At 39.5% G+C, this 19,097-nt stretch overlaps 1 protein-coding gene across 2 annotated transcripts in view; it reads right to left on the bottom strand.

Annotated features, from left to right (window-relative positions):
• Positions 1-1,507: 1,507 nt before the first annotated feature.
• The window catches only part of rad18 (RAD18, E3 ubiquitin protein ligase), a 47,451-nt gene continuing 29,861 nt past the window's right edge, over positions 1,508-19,097 (bottom strand). The window contains exons 7-13 of one of the 2 annotated variants that reach the window (XM_004068473.4): positions 18,800-18,987; positions 18,329-18,399; positions 18,024-18,084; positions 12,231-12,362; positions 10,063-10,189; positions 5,589-5,633; positions 1,508-1,741 (exon numbers count right to left, since the gene is read on the bottom strand). In XM_004068473.4, coding sequence (XP_004068521.1) covers positions 1,648-1,741; positions 5,589-5,633; positions 10,063-10,189; positions 12,231-12,362; positions 18,024-18,084; positions 18,329-18,399; positions 18,800-18,987 — 718 coding nt within the window. In that variant the 3' untranslated portion in view covers positions 1,508-1,647. The remainder of the gene's footprint in view (positions 1,742-5,588; positions 5,634-10,062; positions 10,190-12,230; positions 12,363-18,023; positions 18,085-18,328; positions 18,400-18,799; positions 18,988-19,097) is intronic. The other variant, XM_011474646.3, reaches the window with a different exon arrangement.

The raw sequence follows: 19,097 nt of genomic DNA, 5'->3' as shown, positions 1-19,097 counted from the left end.
CAAGCTTGTGCTCGACTCATATCAAAGGGAATTCTCACAGCAGGCGTGTTTGACAGTTCTTCTTAAAGTAGTTCTTCTGACAGATAACTTCACTCACAACATCCTCTGTACTATTTATCGAGCTAAAGAATCTGTCGCTTAGGCCTGAAAGAAGACATTTGATGGTGTGAAATGACAGAAATCTAATCTTTCTGTCCAAATAAAGGATTTGGGATAAATCCTAAAACCAAAGGTTCTCCTTGATATAAATTGAATTCCATCATTTTACATCGGGCTGATAAACCTGAGAGCATTAAATCTGCCCTTTGATGTGCATTTATTGGGTAATGGACCCTGACAACAAAAGGATGTTGGAGACATGGGTTAAAGTCTGTGCTTCCTCAGCTGGCGGATGTTAAGAGTCGTGCTGAAGCATCTGACCAGGTAACTAAACATAGAGGTCATTTCAGTGCTAATCAGCCTTGTATTTTTATTTCAGATTAAGCTTAAAGAAGTATTTCTATAGACACTAAGTCCTGAGAGTTAATGCTCCGCTGTGCCACTGGGAATTTTCTGTCCCTGTTATCAGGCTGATCCCTCCCCACAACACCCAGATCTGCTGGTTTTCTGACCAGCTGAAGGCCAAGTAGGAAAAAAAAGTGTTGGAATAAACAGAAATGAGTGTTTATTTTGACCACAGATGCAGGAGTCAGGTTGGAGAGCTAATTAATAAACATCCATTTTTGAGACGCAGGCCAGACTCTGACATCACTGACTGCTCCCAAAATCAATCCGCTACGATCAAACCCATCGACTCCTATCACCAGTTACGCTCTCGCTAATAGAAATATAGATGAAACATCCTGTTGTGCAGTAAACTAAAGTCATAATTTCTTATTTTCGTCGATCTTTGTTCTGGCGACAGCCTCCAGGAAAGCTCTGCTGCCAATCAAGGTCAGCGCCTAAAGAGCTCCTGCTGCCCGTGAACTTTGCCTCCTCTGTTTAAGCTGCCCTCTCCCTCTCCTCCTTACAGTGACCAGGGTTTTCCACCAGCAGGTTTATTGAATTAAAGCCACTCCAGTAACTTCACTTTCAATGAAAACAGTCTGCTCAAAAGCTGCAGATTGGCTGCAAACTATCAGATTGTAAATGACAGTGGAGCAGCATGCAGTGGAGGTCAAGCACAAAGTTAGGAAAACATGAGGGGAAAGTGGAATGTGGAGGTGATGGGTTAGCAAATGGAAAGAGTTTGATGAAAGAAAGAAAAAGAAACAAAGAGAGGGAAGCTGAATGCTGTTACATTGTTACGTTGTTTCAATCCCAATTTGCAGGAATTATGATTTCTAAAATTAGTAAATTAGGAAACTACATGGCTAATAAAAAACAATCTTTTGTCCATATTTGCTTGAAATGCTTCAACAGAGGAAGGAGAGCTTTGGTGTTAGTTTGTGGGGAAAAACTGACTTCATCACATTCTTTCTCTGACCAAAACCTCACAATAACACAAAATTCAACACAATACAGCATGTTAAAATTATCCCAAATTTATTTCCAAAAAATATATAAACAATACAATTCCTGAAAATAATCAAAAGACATTTCAGAAAGAATGTGCATGTCTGTCTGTCAAAACACAACTGTTGAAGAACGTCAGATCTCATCTCGATTTTAAGTCTTGCGTCTTCGTTTTCCCGTCAGGGGCGTCCCGTCGTCTCCTCTGGAGCTGGACCGCCTCTTTTGGACCGGGCTCTTCTCCGTGTCTCTGTATGCATCCAGAGAGGAACAAAAATAAACAAAAACTGACATATGATCCAAATGTCAAACTGAAGCAGGATCTTACAGGCAAACTGGCTATTCTGAACGATTTGGGCTTTTTCAATGCTGTGATGTCCTTTTCTCTTGTTGCATTTGTGCACAACACACACCTAACACAACAGATTGTGTCCTTCATCACACAATCAAGAGCAGAGAAGCTTACCCCAATTCTCTACTAACCCCCGATATCAGCTGTATTGCCCAGAGGAAGATCTTATAATTTATTGCTGCTTGTGTCTGAGGCTACAGTAACAGACTGCGCTTTTTTTCTCCTGCCATCTTACAAAAATACAAAACAAACCTGCAAACGAAGAAAATTGACTTGTTTAATCAGCTGAAAGATTAAAATATTCTCTGATCGGACATTTACACACAATTATGACTTCATGCTTCCCCGTCCCAAAGGAAGTTAAGTGAGTTCCCAAATGTAATTATAGTGCGCGTGGGAAATGGAAAATGAAAATGTCTTCTAATTTGCTTTCAGCTGCTGCGAGGTAAACACAAGTACATAGTCAATTAACACTGAAAGCCCTTTTATAGCATCGTCTGCAGGGATATAAAGGGAGGAAAATATGAAAACTGTCCATTTGAAGTAAACATTAGAGAACAAATTGAGTTTCAGTAGGTTTAGTACTTTATACATTTCCTTTCCAGATTAAGATTCTATTTTAATATAGTCTTTCCACCAAAATATTTTTATTTTTAGTATCTATTTAAAGACCCACTCTGATAAAATGGTATTTTTAGTGTTTTTAGCATGTCCTTATGCATTTTTCTGATGATGGAGGAAATATGTTCAGAAAATTAAGCGGAAAACTGCATTTCTGCGTGTTTCTTTATTCCAATTGTTGTGAAACGGGAGGAGACGTAAAAATGCAGTTTGAAAAAGATTGTATTTGTTACGTCGAGCATGTGCTGGACAATGTGCTGGACACGCCACAACCTCCCCGTCCCACACGCTCACCAACACGGAGGTGGAAGGGAGGCGGGATTTGATCTGCGCCAACGGTCCCGCCCATAACTCAGACACGCATTTCTCAAGAACTCCTGCCGCTCTGCAGAAACTAAGTCCTAGAGAAATGACCCAGTTCTTTCATTAAGGCTAAAAACGGCATCCTCATAATTAAAAGACCACTGGGAAAAACTCTACAACAGATCAAAAGACGATGGAGTGAGACTTTAATTTCTCTTGCTTCCTTCTCTCATTTTTACTTCAGAATCGTTTCACAGCCTCTGACTGGCCAGTCAATATTTCTCAAAAAGCCGTTTCCTCATCTTCCTGTTATTCTTCTTGCAACCCCAGGTGATCTCCACAGATCAGGAGACGGAGCTTCCTCAGAGCAGAACTACTGACACTCATCTCTCTGTTCTCCTTTAAAAGGTTAAAAAAGAAAAGGAACTCCAACACCACCGTCTTACAGTTAGCATCACTTGAAGGTGCTTAAACACGTCTGCAGTTTCTGCAACTATGAATGGACACATAAAGGAACACTCATCAATGGTGTTTAGCTTTGGAGCAGAAAGGAATTCAGGTCTGAAGGATGGAGTCAAAGCTCAGCCTGATAAGGCAAAAATCTTCTTTCACAGATGGTTCCAATTGATGAGGCATTCAAGTACAACTTCTACAGGCTGTTTTTTTTTAGAGAGGCCTGAACTGAAGGGGCACTTAAAGGAATCATTGGGGGGGGGGGACTAGGTCGTTGTCAACAATTAGTGAGAACAGTAAATGGAAAGAATCCAAAGTGAGTGATGATGAAATGATGTCAAGAGAAAAATCACCAGAGGATGTAAAGGCAGGATCCAGTGACCTGCTGAGTGACAGAATCAACTTGAGAACCCCCCCCCCCCCCCCCCCCCCCCCCCAAAAGAAAAGGGGGTAGGGTGTGTGGGGGGATGTTTTTGGACAAGTCAGCCTTGAGAGAGAAGATGACATTCAATGGAATGTCATCTGTCACTAAATGTAGTGGAAGATTTATTCATTTAGTTATTAATGTTATGAAAACTTAAAGAGGGCCAGGAAACTACTTCAGGAAAAATTAAGCAAAAACGTGAGGAAATGTGCAGAAATCTGTGACTTAAGTCAGTAAATGAAGCCTTAGGATGGAACTTGCTAACATCACAAGTGCAATGATCAGTTTTATTGCTTTTACTCACTGAGCAAAAATTGGTTTCTGTCTAACAAGATTGCAATGCTTACAACAAGTCAGTTACAAACTAGCTGTAGTATTTGTAGTAAAACATAGGCGATTATAATGATTGAAATTGATTTCTGAGTTCAGTCATGAGAATCTAAAGTTTACTTAAAGTTTGATGCATTTGTACGGAGCCCTCCAGGTGCCAGTGGATAATAATAATAAAAAAAAATCTGATAAACCGATTTTTTATTTATTTTTTATCCACTGGCACCTGGAGGGCTCCGTACATTTGGATTATTATTGGCAACAAATGAATTGAAGGTATACTAGTTGATTTGATGTGGTGACTCCTGAGGGGAGCAGCTAAATAAAAAAAACAATCGTCTTTTCTACAGCTATTTAAAGGGACCTGTAAAATATTTTGGAGTTTTCTCGACCTGTAACTGGACATTTCTATTGTGCCCTGAGGGACTTGGGTGTAGAATAAACATATTTTCAGAAGCAAATAGAAGAGGAAAATTTCTTTTGGTGAAGCTTTGGGCTTCCATCTTGGGTTTTTAGTTACTGACAGAATTTGGACACAGCTTGTTTGAACAGAGATCAAATGAGGAACCACCTCCAGGATTTTCGGAGACATTTTTTCCCAAGGGAAACAAAGTTTGACGCGAGCGTCACTAAATAACCAGACCGGCCCTGGCAGTTCTGGTTAGATAACCGTCACCAACAACAGTTTTTCATGAAACCTAAACTAAATCAGCTTAGAGATGCAAATTGCAAGAACGCTGCTATAAGAGGAGCCCTGAGCCAAGGCCGGAGAACCGGCTGAAGTGGGATGCTGGGGATTTGCTGGGAGATCATTTTGCAAAATTCTGACTAGGCTACGAATTACTGAAGCGACTGGGAGAAAGAGCACACATTCCATGGGAAACCACAAGGTGGCTTAAGATAATGAGGGCAGATTTGAGGTTTATGCTGCTGTGAGGCGAGTCAGGGGGCCCTGAAATGAAAATCACCAACCACCATTTCAAAAACTCCAGGGACCCTTTTTTTTCCCCCTCGTGTATCCAAAGTTCTGACTGCTCCAGCTTTATTCCAGTGGTTAGAAAATTTGTCAAACTATCTCCTAGAAAGAGGCACCCAAGCATCAGGACAGCAGAACAACCTGTCTGACAGCAGAATATGATGAGGCCTCATCACAGCATTACCTCAGCATGCTTTTCCTTCAACACAATCCATCTTTAGGAAGGATTAGGGGCAACTTCATCAACGTCACTACATCTCCAATATTATTCTCCATCATATAGGAGCAAAGGTAAAACTTCAAATGGCCAAGATCTCAACAAACACACTTTTATAACAGGAGGTAGTGTAACTCAGCACAAGACACACAGAACTAATCAAACTCTCCTATTCTCCTAAATCCAAGTCTGATCTTCAGAAGTGGTTGACGGCACAAAAGCTCTGTGTGCTGCAGAATCGCGGCTCAGTAAACAAGATGATCGCAGGGTGGCTAAAGAGCGAGATGCCACGCTGACAGTCTGTCGATCCCCGACACGTTTAGAAACGTTTAACAAGAATGTAGTGATGACCGAACAAACAATCACAGAACGTTTCTTTAAAAATAAAAAATAAAAAAAAGGTAATAACTACAGAACTTACTCAAACTTTCTGGGAGATTCTGGACCAAAAATATCTGAAATGGAACTGGAGGAGGAGAAAGAAAGAAGGAAAAGACGGTAAGACACAGAAGGAAAAGACTTTATGTGCAGATGTTAACTGATTTGTAAATAAGCAGCTTCAAAACACAAAGAGAGGATTTGCTCCAGACTTAATGGCTCTCTTCAATCTGTGAATCTTTTTTCTTCTTCTTTTTATCTGCATCAAACAACCTCTGCATACAAATACCAAAGAGAAGCTTTTCTGTTTGCTTCCTGCATCAGAGCACAAAACAAAGCAAACACTTCCAAACAGCTGAATATATGCATCTGTCCAAAACGTCCAACACTGTGGATTCAGACAGAAATTTGCATTAAAAATGCCACATTTGTCCTGTAGTTCTTTTATGTTTGTGCATTTTTCTTTATAAAGTTTCCATGACAAAATGTTGAATAAATAAAACCTTTAGACTGTAATCGTACTGTAGGAAAAATGTAAGTGCATTCCTATTTAAAATGTGGTGACATTTTATCAACTAAAGAAGCATAAATATGATAAAAATTAAAAAACTAGAACGAAACGAATAGATAAGACATTTTTTTTCTACATGGGAACTAATGAAAATGCCAAAGCTAATAAGTCAATTTTGTTTTTTTCATGAAGGGGAATAAAAAAACGGAAGTTTTCTTCGCCACCGTTGCCTGAGCCCTCGCTGGCCTCACTGGAACTGAATGATTCAGAGCTGACGTGAGGGCAGACGCCGTCTGAGCTAAAGTAACAAGTAGTGTCTCTTCCTATTCTCTTCTGCTTCAGTCACTTCTGCAGCCATGAGACAGAAAACCATCAGAACATCCTGCTGTTTCTGCTGGAATTCCGTCTGAGAGGTAATCAAAGTGACACAAACACAGATGCACTGAGGTCCTTTTACTTCATGTATGGCTCTAATTTGTCCAACGCAGCTTTTACAAAGACTTGATGTGTGGAATATCCTTCTGTGTTGCTAAGCTGAACCTACATGATGCATTTCCTGCAGTGTTGGTTCCATCCAGCTGATGCATTTCTGCTCTCTGGGTCCTCTAACCACAAAAATATTCTGCTCTTAGCTGAAAACGCCGCTGCATTTTACAGCTGGCTGACCCAAAAGACGTTTGGTTCACTTGACCTTTAATCATAGCGCACAGTAGAAATACTTATTTTGCCGTTTGAATGAATAAAACATGGAGCAGTCCAGATGAGTATGTCTAACAATGACCCATTGTAATAAAAAACAATATTCACGTCACACACCAAAAGGATGAGGTGTGAAATTGAATATCTCGCCCCGGCACACAGACGTGCCGCTCAGGAAGTTAGCTGCCTTCCATCTGACGGATGAGCGCCACACCTGAACCACAGGTGATGACAGACACGCTCACTGACAGGTGAACTGATGCGGACGCACCTGGAGATATTATCGGGATGGGTTCCGATGAGGACGAAAAACTCAAACAGTATTTTCTTCAAACGTTTATTAGGTGCACGGACCACTCAGGCCAAACTTCTGGATTTTGAAGAGCAATTTCAGTTATTTAATAAGGAATAGAATAAAACCATAAGACTGCCTTTCACCTCAAGTTCTTCATCTAGTCTCAGGTAAAAATTAAACTGAACAGAATTTAGGAAATGGTGTCCTTTAAAGTCCCACTCTGATCATCTTCTGATCTGCTGGAAAATCCTTCCCAGAGGTCTTTTAGCAATAATGATGCAGTTTATAGCCAAAATCTAAGAACCTGTGTTATTTTCTACGACAAGAGTTCATCAGGAAATTGAGGCCAAGACTGTTGGTGCAACAAAAATAGCACAATATTGGATCTATCCATCCGTAGTTTAGATCCAGACTCCAGCTCAGACGAGGGAAACGACGACGTTCATGGATCTGTTAGTCTGCAGGTGGATGATCAGAATGGAGCAGAGCAGGGAGCTTGTGGCTTACGTCACAAATACAATCTTTTTCCAACAGCATTGTTTAGTCTGCTCCGGATTAATAATGATTTGAATAGATACATTTTCAGAAATGATATTTAAAACTTTACTTTATACATGTCCTCCCTTATCAGAAAAATGCCCCAAGAACGTGTTAAAAACACAGAAAACACCATTTTCATCATCAGAGTGGATCTTTAAGCTCAAATTCTCCCACAACTCTCTTCAACATGTAAAAATGTCAGGTAGTGCATAAAATACCTAATTTGTCATAATATTTATTTAATTTCCAACTGAGACTAGGAGTTTCAAAGGAATTGATGGTTCCAGACCTGCATGCATGTGATGTGAGGTATGTCCAAAAAGCTGCACACATTCACCTCCTCGTTTTTTTATGCCTGATCTTTAGGATTGGAGACGTTCTTCTATATGAGCAGACCTCCACTTCCACCAAAAGAAGAGCTTTTCAGCGTGAACATGCAGCGTGCCATGGGCAAACAGGCGCACTGCAGTAATTGCGTCTCCCCTCAGAAGCTTAGACCTTATGTAACGGCATGGATGAAAGGACTGAAGCCAAAGCTAAAGGAAAACACGCCTGACTGGAGGAGTTCATGGAGCCTTTGGGAAGACTCTGTCCATTCATTTTAAATCAGTTCTAGCTTCCCAGTTTAATCTTCACGTGGATCCAAACACACAGTTAACATAAAGTTCACTGTCAGTAACGTAGAAAGAGTCCAATGAAATATTTGCCTTTGCTGCAGGACGTGAAAATAGGCGAGAAACAATCAATTCATTTTCTGACAGAGCTGTGAAGTTTGGTCAGCAGCTGGGGAATGATTATTACACTCTATCTTTGATCTTTGTAATTAAACTCAGAGCAATATCTAAGCTCAGCCCCAATTATGACAGGACTCCACTCCTGCTTTATCACCGGAGAAAAAGATCTGAGCAAATCAAAGGCAAAAAACACGAGTACAGAATAATATCTGTTACTTTTATTCATTCATTCACAAGTTGAAGGTACAAAACCTGCTTTAAATAGTTCAATTCACCCCATCTTGTCACATTGGTGTTTTACTGAGCTAATATAACTGTAACTGACCATGACTACATATGGATTATCCAATAACTTAACTTCAACGGAATTAAACACCGTAATTTCCGGACTATAAGCCACACCAGTTACATTTTTTAAGGATAAACCATTTTGTACATACATAAGCCGCACCTGTCTATAAGCCGCATGTGGCCACATTGAAACGTGTTGTAGAATGAGGACGTGTATGTGCTGAAGCGCGTGCAGCGCAAGAGGGAGTGAGAGCATGCTCCCCCAATACTTGTGCGCGCTCTCACTCCCTCTTGTGCTGCTTGTGCTCCTTCCTCTTACACAGGCAGCGCGCTGACAAACACACACATACTCATTCTACAGTTCATTAGTTAGATAGTTAGTTGTTACTGTTATTTGTTAATAAAGAATACTGGGTTGTAATTATCACTTGTACCGGTATTCATCTGCGTCACCGCGGTGATCAAAAATCCCACACCGTCACAGCTCTATTCCAAACAGTGCCTGTGACGTGGCAGTAACATGGTAGGAACAGCTCCAACAGGGCCAGTTAAAAAAAAACATACAGGTAAAATTCACTGAGAGCAGCAGTAACAGCAGTAACGCGCCTCTGCGCGGCACGTGCCTCCTGTGCACTGAAACCATGGAAGTCTTCTTCCTCAGTGTCGGATAGCGTCAGATATTCTTCTCCACACACCTCTCAGTGTCTCCTTCGTTGTCGCTGTCAGTGTCACTCTCATCCTGAGGTAAATTCTCTCCTGAGCTTGCTCCCTCCTCTCCGTCACGCAGCAGACCGGCTTTTAGAAACCCGTTGGTGATCGTGGATTTTTTCACACTGCTTTTAACAATTGCTTTTAACTTGAAAGCTGCTCATCTGCATTTCTTCTAGCATTTTCCATGATGAGGGTCTGTTCGTGCTGATCATTCACAAAGCAGTCATTTAAATTAAACTTGTGTCTTCCTCGACACATATACCGCATTCCCCCTGTCTCACTCTTACCCTTTCTGCTCGAGCGCTCGTTAGAAAAAATGCATTAAAAAAAAGAAAGAAAAAAAAATGCATAAATTAGCGGCATCATTGAATAAGCCGCAGGGTTGAAAGTGTGTGATAAAAGTAGCGGCTTATAATCCAGAAATAACAGTAGGTAAAAGTCATAAATTAGATATAAAGATTTTCAACTACTGTTTTTGAATTCTCACATGATTTTTTTGAATTCCTAGTCAAGTACAAAATGTATGAACTTTTCTTTGCCTTTATTTTTTTTATTAGAAACGTTCTTTTTTTATGGTGTTGTGGAGGAGCTCGTCTTGTTTGTCACTTCGCTTTCAGACTCAATGTTCATAATTACACTCCAGGCCCATAATCATGCAGAACAAATGTGTGATTTCACACAGGCTTACTGTCAGTTAATCAGGAAGTGTTTGAGTTCTCATCAAGTTCCACCTTACCTGCTGATGGACACATCGCTTAAAGTGGGGCTGGATGGCAGCTCAAAGCCCGCAGCAGATGTGTTCTCACCCACTTCCTCAGCCTCCACCTTCACCACCACGCCATTTTTGGGTTCTGCTGCTTCAGCTGGGCAGGCCAAGCAAGAACAACATCACAGCACTTAGGGAAAACCAATCATTAAAGAATGGAGCACACTCATGTCTCAGCACCACTTAGACAGATGTGTGATGACAACAAACATCACTTGTAGAAAGATAATGCAGCTTTTGTTTTAATCTTCTAGGATCTAGGATTTTGAAGAAAAAAAAACATAAAACCCATTAATAGAAGGAAACATTTACAAAACGTTGTTTATTAAAAAACAAAAGTGCATTTATTTGCAGATTTGTGCATTTGTTAAGCAGTCTGCTGCACACGAGCATCACTGTAGAATCTGACAGTCAGGATAACTTTATACGGTCGCGGAATCCAAAAAACAACAGAGGTTGTGTAGTTTGAACATCTTTGCACTGCAGTTAATAGTATTAAAAAAATAGAAAATATAAGTATAATATGTGGCTGAATTCTTCTTTTAATGAGTGTAAAGTTAAGATGCTAAAGTCTTTGAATCACCTCTATAACTGAAATTACCAAATAAATCAAAGTTAACTGGATTTTACTAAATCAAAAAATGTTGAATTATTTAACTAAATAAGCTAAACATTTTTTTAATAAAATTGGGAGACTTCTAAAAAGGTCAAAAACATGCTAAAATGCAAAATTCAACATTTAATGCCACAGGCAAGGAAAATGTAACATTGCTTTAACAGTCTGGATAATTGTAAACAAGGTTAAAAAGACCATAATATCTGAGCTGACAAAAGCTAAATTAGGTTTATAAAAAAAAGCTTTTTAATGCAGTGTTCAGTGATAATGCACCACGCCAATAATAATACCTGTATTTGCTAAAGTGCTCTGTTAAAGGGTTAAATGTCTCATTTATTATTGTTGCATAAATGTGCTGAACAACAGTAAAAAGGTGACACTAAGTGTAGGAGGATTCCCCAATAGAAAATAAAGAGTAACAGGAAACCATTAGAATCTCAGAAGTGAGCCAAAGATTTATATTCCAATAGAAACAAGCTTTTTTAATATTTCAACTGTCTACCTTGCTAGATTTGCTATAGTTAGATTTTAAAGAAGATAATTCTTTTTTTAATGTTTGGCCCTTTTCCCATTAAGTGTCCTTAAGCATGAAAATACGAACATAAAAATGACAGAAGTTGTGAAAACCAACAATTCTAACAGGAATGTCCAAGAAAAACTGAACAAGTTGATCCCTGAACCGCTTAGACTATGAAAGGCGAATATAGTATTTATAATAATAGTAAATAGTAAAAATATAATAATAGTATTTGTATGTATGAGCAGTAAGAGGATTCAAACAATAACTCGCAAATCCCGTCTCATAAACACATAACAGGTTTTTTATCCGTTTCAAAAAATGCTTGTATTATTGCATGTGTTTGTCTCAGCTGCCATCTTTGCAGAGGAAGGACGTCTGCGTTGCAGTTAAGCTACACCACTTTGAATGAGCGGGAAAATGTTAGCGAGACCAGCAACCTATAATCACAAATAAAGTCTGAGTGTTGAATCGAGCACAAATCACCTGACAAGTAACAATTAAATTATTTTGACACTCGAAACAAGTGCAAAAAAATAAATAAACACAAGTTCAAGCATTTTAACGATAACATTTCCTCTAGACTCTTTGCTGAAAATGAATACACACATATGTTGGAAATAACAACTATGTACAAGAGTTCCAGCAGTAACACTCTCTTCCACACACAGCAGGGAGTTATTACGGCTAGCTTACTTTAGCTGCTCCCTGGAGGAAATGAAACTGATTTAAAACGTGTTATTGCTCATCGTCCACATCCAGTTCAGTCTGTTAACCTGATATATGCCCTGTGGTTCTCCTGCCTCTGATGGGCTTTGGTCAGGATGTCGTCTTTAAAGGCCTCAACCAGAGGAGGTCGGTTTGCAAAACTGAGACGGTTCCACTGTGTTCGATCTTTTTGTTTTTTTTTAAATCTGTTGGAGATGCATTTCACGAAGGCCTGTTGCCTGATCTTTAAAGGACTCCAACTTGTTAGTAGGAGAGATGACTTGTGGCTAAATCTACCTGAAGAGTGGGATTCCTGAACAGCTTCTCTCCTCTCCGACCCTCCGGGAGCATCACCACGCTGTCTGCTGGACCCCAGGCGACCTCGGACCTGAGCAATTAGCCTGGAGAAGTCGCTGCTGTGCTGCTTCCCTGCAGACACAGAATCACACATGCTAAATCGTCCTGAATAAATACAAGTGAATCAAATCGATGGTCTAAATGGCAAAACACAATACAGCAACAGCTGACCAACACATGGGCTGACTTTGACCTTAATGCTGTGTCGTTTCATCCCAACAACGAAACAGGATCTTTTTTAAAGAAGGGTTATATTATTGTTGCTGAGATTCTCTAAACCAAAAGCTATCAATATGCCTTGAAGTAGAAAAAAAACAACCATTCAGACAAAGCTACAACCTGTGTTCAGAAAGAAAAACGCCATCATGGAACTGTGAGCAGCAAACAAGAAACACTTTCCTAATTTATGGAGGGTGTTTTCCCACGGCGCCCTGTGTCGCCAATGCCAGTAGATGAGCCTAAGGCACCTGTCAAAGATGTCTCCCAGGCAATTTCCAGGTGAATTTCTACAGCCATGTTTTACTGGAAAGAGACGCTGGGGCAATCCTAACACAGCTTGAAGGATCAGATGTTTTTGTTTTTTTAGGAGCGTCATGGCCTTGACGTTCCTAAGAATGGCAGAGGAGGGAGACCATGAAGATGGAGTTCTGAACAGATCCAGTTGGATCCCACGAGCCTGACCAGAATTAGAACGATGTTTTGCACGTTTTGCTTTTGTAAGTCTGCCTCTATTTATCTTGTTGTCAACATGTAATCTCGCTTCAAATCAGATATCAAACTTGTTTTTACAAATCTGACACAGCAGCTATTAAAAAAGAAAAATAGGGCCCTTTATCCATCAAAAAACCCAATTTATTTTACATGTGGATACTTGTTTCATTTCTTTTGTGTTTTATAAACCCTGACCGATGATTGGAGTTTCAGCTGAGGTCCAAGGAAAACAACTGGGAAGGACGCCTGTGAGGTGCGGGATGACGACATTATCCTCACAAAGCTGTCATTAAAAGCTAGATCTCATCCACTCATAGAAAGATTGGCTACTTTGGTATTTTGTTAAACATTTACGCTTGCTTTAACTAAACTCTAACTGTGCAGAGCACAGTTGATACTGTGGAATAAAATGATGTTTTGAGGTTTTTTCCCCATCAGCGACTTCTTGGTAGAAAGCTATGGAAGCAATTCTGTAGCATAATTAAAAATAAAAGTCAAAACCAGAAATGCTTCTTCATTTTCAAAATGAAGCTGCATCAAATGACTCAAAATTAAAATGAAATATCAATACTTCAAAATGCTTTTTCGTTTCTACTTTAAAACCACTTATTCTGTGTCAAAATGAAAATGAAAATGCAAAGAGGGGATTGCATTTTCATTTTCACATCCACCCTGCGAACATTGTCGCATTATTCAATTCGAATTAGAATTTCCAGAGGGGAGGCATGGCGATGATGTCACTGCTTTCTCCGTGTGTCCGGCTGCTAAAAGACACATGCTAGGAGCAGTGGAGCTTTGTGTTGGCGGCAGAAAAGATGGCTTTGTGATGGTTGTGAACTTCTGAGGATTTTACACAGCTTCTCAGGACTACGAAAGACGGGTTAGCATTAGGCTAATATGTACTTAAAACTCTGAACGGGTAATGGGCATATTGGATGTAAATATGTGGGAATTACATCATCCTTTGTTTTATTCTGGACACCACTGGAAACACAAATTAATATGATGGTTTAGTTTCTCAGATCGTAGCAGCATTTCCGCCTTCAGCGATCAGAAGCTTCGCGCTCCGCTATGTGAAGGAAGCTGCCGGTCCGCAGAAAAAAAGCTTGTCCGCGGTGCGTCCGAAGGAGGACCGCGGAAGGTGGAAATGCTGCTACGTAATCCTGAGAAGCTGTGTAAAATCCTCAGAAGTTCACAGCCATCACAAAGCCATCTTTTCTGCCGCTAACAAAGCTCCACTGCTCCTAGCATGTGTCTGTTAGCAGCCGGACACACGGAGAAAGCAGTGACATCATTGCCCCGCCTCCCCGCTGGAAAGCTTATTTGAATTGAAAATGCAACAATGTTCACAGGGTGGATGTGAAAATGAAAATGCAATCCCCTCTTTGAATTTTTGTTTTAATTATGACACAGAATAAGCTGTTTTTAAGTACAAATGAAAAAGCATTTTGAAGTATTGATATTTCCTTTTAATTTTGAGTCATTTGATGCAGTTTTATTTTGAAAATGAAAAAGCATTTCTGTTAATCCATTTTAATTGTCAAATTAGACATTTCTAAATGAATTTAGCTACACATTTACCAGATAACTTTTTGAAAATGTAATGTCAAATACCATTTTCTTTATCATTTTAATTAAGTAACAGAATAAGCGGTGTTGAAGAAGAAAATGAAAAAGCATTTATGGGGATTGCTTTTTCTTTTGAATTTTGAGTCAAAAATGCAGTTTCATTTTGAAAATGAAAAAGCATTTCTGGTTTTGACTTTTATTTTTAATGATGCTACAGAATCGCTTCCATAGAAAGCAGCCTGTTCTCCGGTAGCAGTCAGATGTGATACCAGCTCCTGGCGGATTCAGTGTGGATGTGTACACTCTGCATCACATTCCTATCTGTTCAGACACTGCTCCACACGCTGGCAGAGTGAGTCATCCACACCCTTCTCCGATAAATCAAGGGGTTATCACAGCAGAGCAGCTATTTTTAGAGCTCACCTCCTGTGAGTCACATCCATTCCTCCACCAGGTTTAAAGTTAGCTCCAGAAAGTCATTTCTAACAAGCTTTTCATTTGGATCACTTCCACTCTGAACTACGGTGAATCCTCTAGTGCTGCTGTTCTGGCTTCAGAGGTGGGAAAAGCATGAATATTGCAATACTGTAGGCCCTCTTTGCTCACAGCATCATACTGTGGAGTCCTTTAATTGAACTATATACATGAAGCAGCCGTTTACAGGCTGGAGAAAGTCAAGCTGTAGAGATAATATAATTGCCCTATTATGAAGATGCACAGGTTTTAGCATCCCAGCTCATATATTAGTACAGGATTGTGAGAGGATGCTTGAGGTACATTCACCTAAAAGAACACCTGAAAACAACAAACCACATCCTCTAACAGTGTTTTTCAACCGGTGTGCCGCGGCACGGGAGATGGTCAAGTGTGAAATTGCCCTCATTCACTGATCTTAAAACATTTTCCATCTCCAGGATATCAGCTCTGTGTTCATCCAAACAGGCCCTGATAAAACACAGAGTAGTTAGGAATATGAAAGATCATAAAATACTTTTTCTTTGTATTTATTTGAATCTATTCAAGACATTTTGATAAGAATGACGGTACCGCGATTTAGCCGTAGCGTCAGCTGTTTTAAGAAAAGTCCCACCCCTTTAACTGTCTCCACCAATCATTCTTGGAGGCTTAATCACACCTCATCAGTCTGACCAATCAGAAGTGGTTAAAGTCTTCACATCCTTGTTCCGATTCTGCTCAAAAAGTCTCTCAGTTCCAACAAAAATACCAGCTAAAGCTCGTCTTTAGCGGTGGAGCTTTCCACAGAATCCGGTATCAGACCGTGAAACATGTGAACAAAACAATGAAGCTCAGAGACGCCAGTCTTGTCGGCGTTCGGTGGCTGTTTGCACTACATCTCCCATGATGCATTGGGTTAAAGTGACAGTGTCTCAGCGCGCAATGAGTCGTCCTTGTGAAACATCTTGAAACAACAACGAACACACAAACAGTTTTTAAATCTTTTAACTTAACTTTTATTACATCTTTTAGAAAAAACAGCAGCAACTTCCAGGTTTTTCTGCCACAATTATCACAAAAATGCATGTGAGATTGTGGAGGGACTGTAGATCAATACAGACTGAGTTTCTCTCTCTTTTTTTTTTTTTTTTGGATGCTGGTGTGCTGTGGGATTTTTGTCAAGGTTAAAGTGTGCCTTGGCTCAAAAAAGGTGGAAAAACACTGATCTAACACAACCCTGCAGACATTTAGAGCAAATGAAACTTGAATAATTGAATAAATGGGTCAATAACTGTAAGTTAATGTCAAAGTGACAGTAAAAATATTTGGAATGCATTCTAAATATGAATAACCCACCTGACCACAGGTTGTGGCTGATGAAACAGCCTTTTTTTTTTAGTATGACTTCTAAAACCTTGTTTTCAACACTTTGAGTGATATTGATTTTCATGATGATTGCAGATTAAAGTCAAGTGTATTTTGGGCTGTCTTTAAAGCAAGTAAAAGAATTGTTATCCAAGATAAAAAGGAAAGAAAAGCACCATCAGTGGCGTCAGAACAAATCAATGCACTTCTGCAAATGCAGACACATCTCAAAGGATGGAAAATAAGAAGTCAGAACTTCAAAGTTTGTGAAAGCTCCATTTCCTGAAGGAAATCCTGATCAAATATAAGCCGCTTTTTTCAGTTCCAGGTGTTTTCTCATGAGAGATACATAGAAAACGTGAGAAAAAGCCTATTATTGTTTAGCACACCGGCAAGAGCAGGGCTTAGGAACAAACACAAAAAAAACGGTTTATTTAAAGATGAAATAGACAAAAAAGTGTTTGTTTCTGATGTAAATCTAAATAAAAAGAAAGTGTTGCCTGTTAATACTGTTTGTATTGAACTCAATTAAATTTTATGTTTATAGCTCAATATTACAACACGGTGGTCCCATCATTGTACAATAGACAGGCTGCAGTTAAGACAGAAACAGGAACAAGAAGTTAAAAAAACAGAGAAAAAGCACAAAAACACAAAAGTTTGAGGACATAAACAAACACACATATTTAACAAGTGTCACTGTGGTGGATTCAAATCCTGATCCATTAATGATACATGGATGTGAAACTAAATACTTCATTTGCATTAGTTTCAAAAATACAAAAGAAAATCGACAGAACTGTTGACTGTTTTAGAAAATCTATCATGTAAATTTTATTTTCTTGATTACTTTGAATGAATGAATTAGGATAAGTTTAGTCAAATGTACCTGTCTGTGCAGTATTTTAACCTTACAGTACAAAGAAAATATGCTCCTTTTAAACAACTAAACAATAAAACTGCCTCTGCCACTGCCTCAATCATTTCCAATATTGATTCGATTCACCAGAGCCTGGATCAATTCAATTCACGATTCTTTCCATTCTTTCGATCCACTCGATTCAATTTGATTCAATTCAGTTTTGAATGTACCCGGTTTACAAATTTAGACATATTTGCATAGAAATACAGTAATATATTTCTTTATATTATTATAGCCTCTAGCCAGGCTTCCACGGCGTGCGTTCGTTTCTGATAATGCACACTTTGTCGGCCGTGAACCCTTACTTATTTCCATTTTGTTTCCTTAACAGAGTTTGGAAGCCTGAATATAAAAAGCTTCTCATTTAATCAGCAATGTATGTTTAGGTCAGCCGAGCGTTAGCATTAGCCGTCCTATGGGAAATTCCATTAGACGTTAGCATCAAGCTAGCGGAATTTGGCTTTGCTGCTGTTATCCGTTACGTCACCAGAAAAGGAAAGGCATAAAAGATCGATTTCTACTTTTAAGGATCAACTATTGATTTATCAAGCTTGGATCAGATCGATTCATCCACCCACATTCTAAAAAAAAAAAAAAAACAGAAATCTCCAATTATGTTGTTCTTATTTAAATACAGAGAAGAAGAAAAGATAGTACAGTTATTAAAAGAGGATGGATAAATGTCAGCAGTAGGCACAAAAAGCACTTACTATAGTTTGAATGCATCGCCTCAATCTCCTCCTCAGAATGATTCTTGGAGAAAACCATGACCTTCAAGAGAACATTTTAAAAACAGTTGTGACTTTGTTTGACCTAGCAGTTGTTTACATGGTGTGCTATGATAGCAGCCTTTGCATACATCTTGAATTTCTTATCCATATAAAGCTTTTGGGCCGCTATAAAAGTGCTAAACCACTTTCAGCTTGTTATCAGTCATTACAGATACACATCACAAAAAAACAGGGTTCACTTCACAAGAGAAGTGCCAAGCTCTCCACCAGTGAAAAGTACTTACAGGTTTGATTTTCCCTTGAAGTTGACTTCTCATCTTCTCGTTGGCCTCCACTTCTTTTGCAATCTCTTCAACTGTTGATAGAAAATGGAGAAAGGTGTGATATAATGAATGGTAGCAAAAGTGTTATGTTCATCAGGCTGTTTTTTTCCTTTTTTTTCTTAACAAAGCACCTGATCAGCTGAGAGCAGGTTATTTGGTGTATTCTTTAGAGCTTTGTAAACACACAATGTTCTTGCGACTGTGCATGTGTGGCTGATGAAAACAACCCAAGAGCACCTGAGGTTGCTGGCTCAGAACAAGATGTACTTTGAGTAACTTTCAGGTACTTTGTCTAGCAGCATACATTTGTGATTTCCAATGTACATTAAAAAAAACATCATAGAAAGAGCACCTACATGAACTATGCCGCTGGGTTATTCCTAGCGGTTTCTTGAACATGTATAAATATAAATACAGAATTCATTTCACCACCTGATTTTGGATTGAGGGAGTCACACTCTGCATTGAACAGATGGATAAAATCCTGGTGCCTCCTGACTAGCTGGTCCCGAGAACCCTGCACTGACAGTTGGCACTCCTTCAGCCTCCTCCTCAGCTCCTGCATTGAAAGTAGGTTGTACACCAGCTTCGCCATTGGACGCCTGGCTTTGCCAAGAGAGCTGAAAAAGACAAATTGACTGTTTATGTTGGGAATTCACCAGGTAATTCCTGAGGCGGATTTCTATGCTAAGTCCCACCATCAATCACCGACGGTCCAGAATGCCGTGAT

Source organism: Oryzias latipes, chromosome 5 (assembly GCF_002234675.1).
Source record: "Oryzias latipes chromosome 5, ASM223467v1".
Lineage (NCBI taxonomy): Eukaryota > Metazoa > Chordata > Actinopteri > Beloniformes > Adrianichthyidae > Oryzias > Oryzias latipes.
The sequence above is the reverse complement of the archived record's forward strand: the minus strand, read 5'-3'. Positions and strand labels throughout refer to the sequence as shown.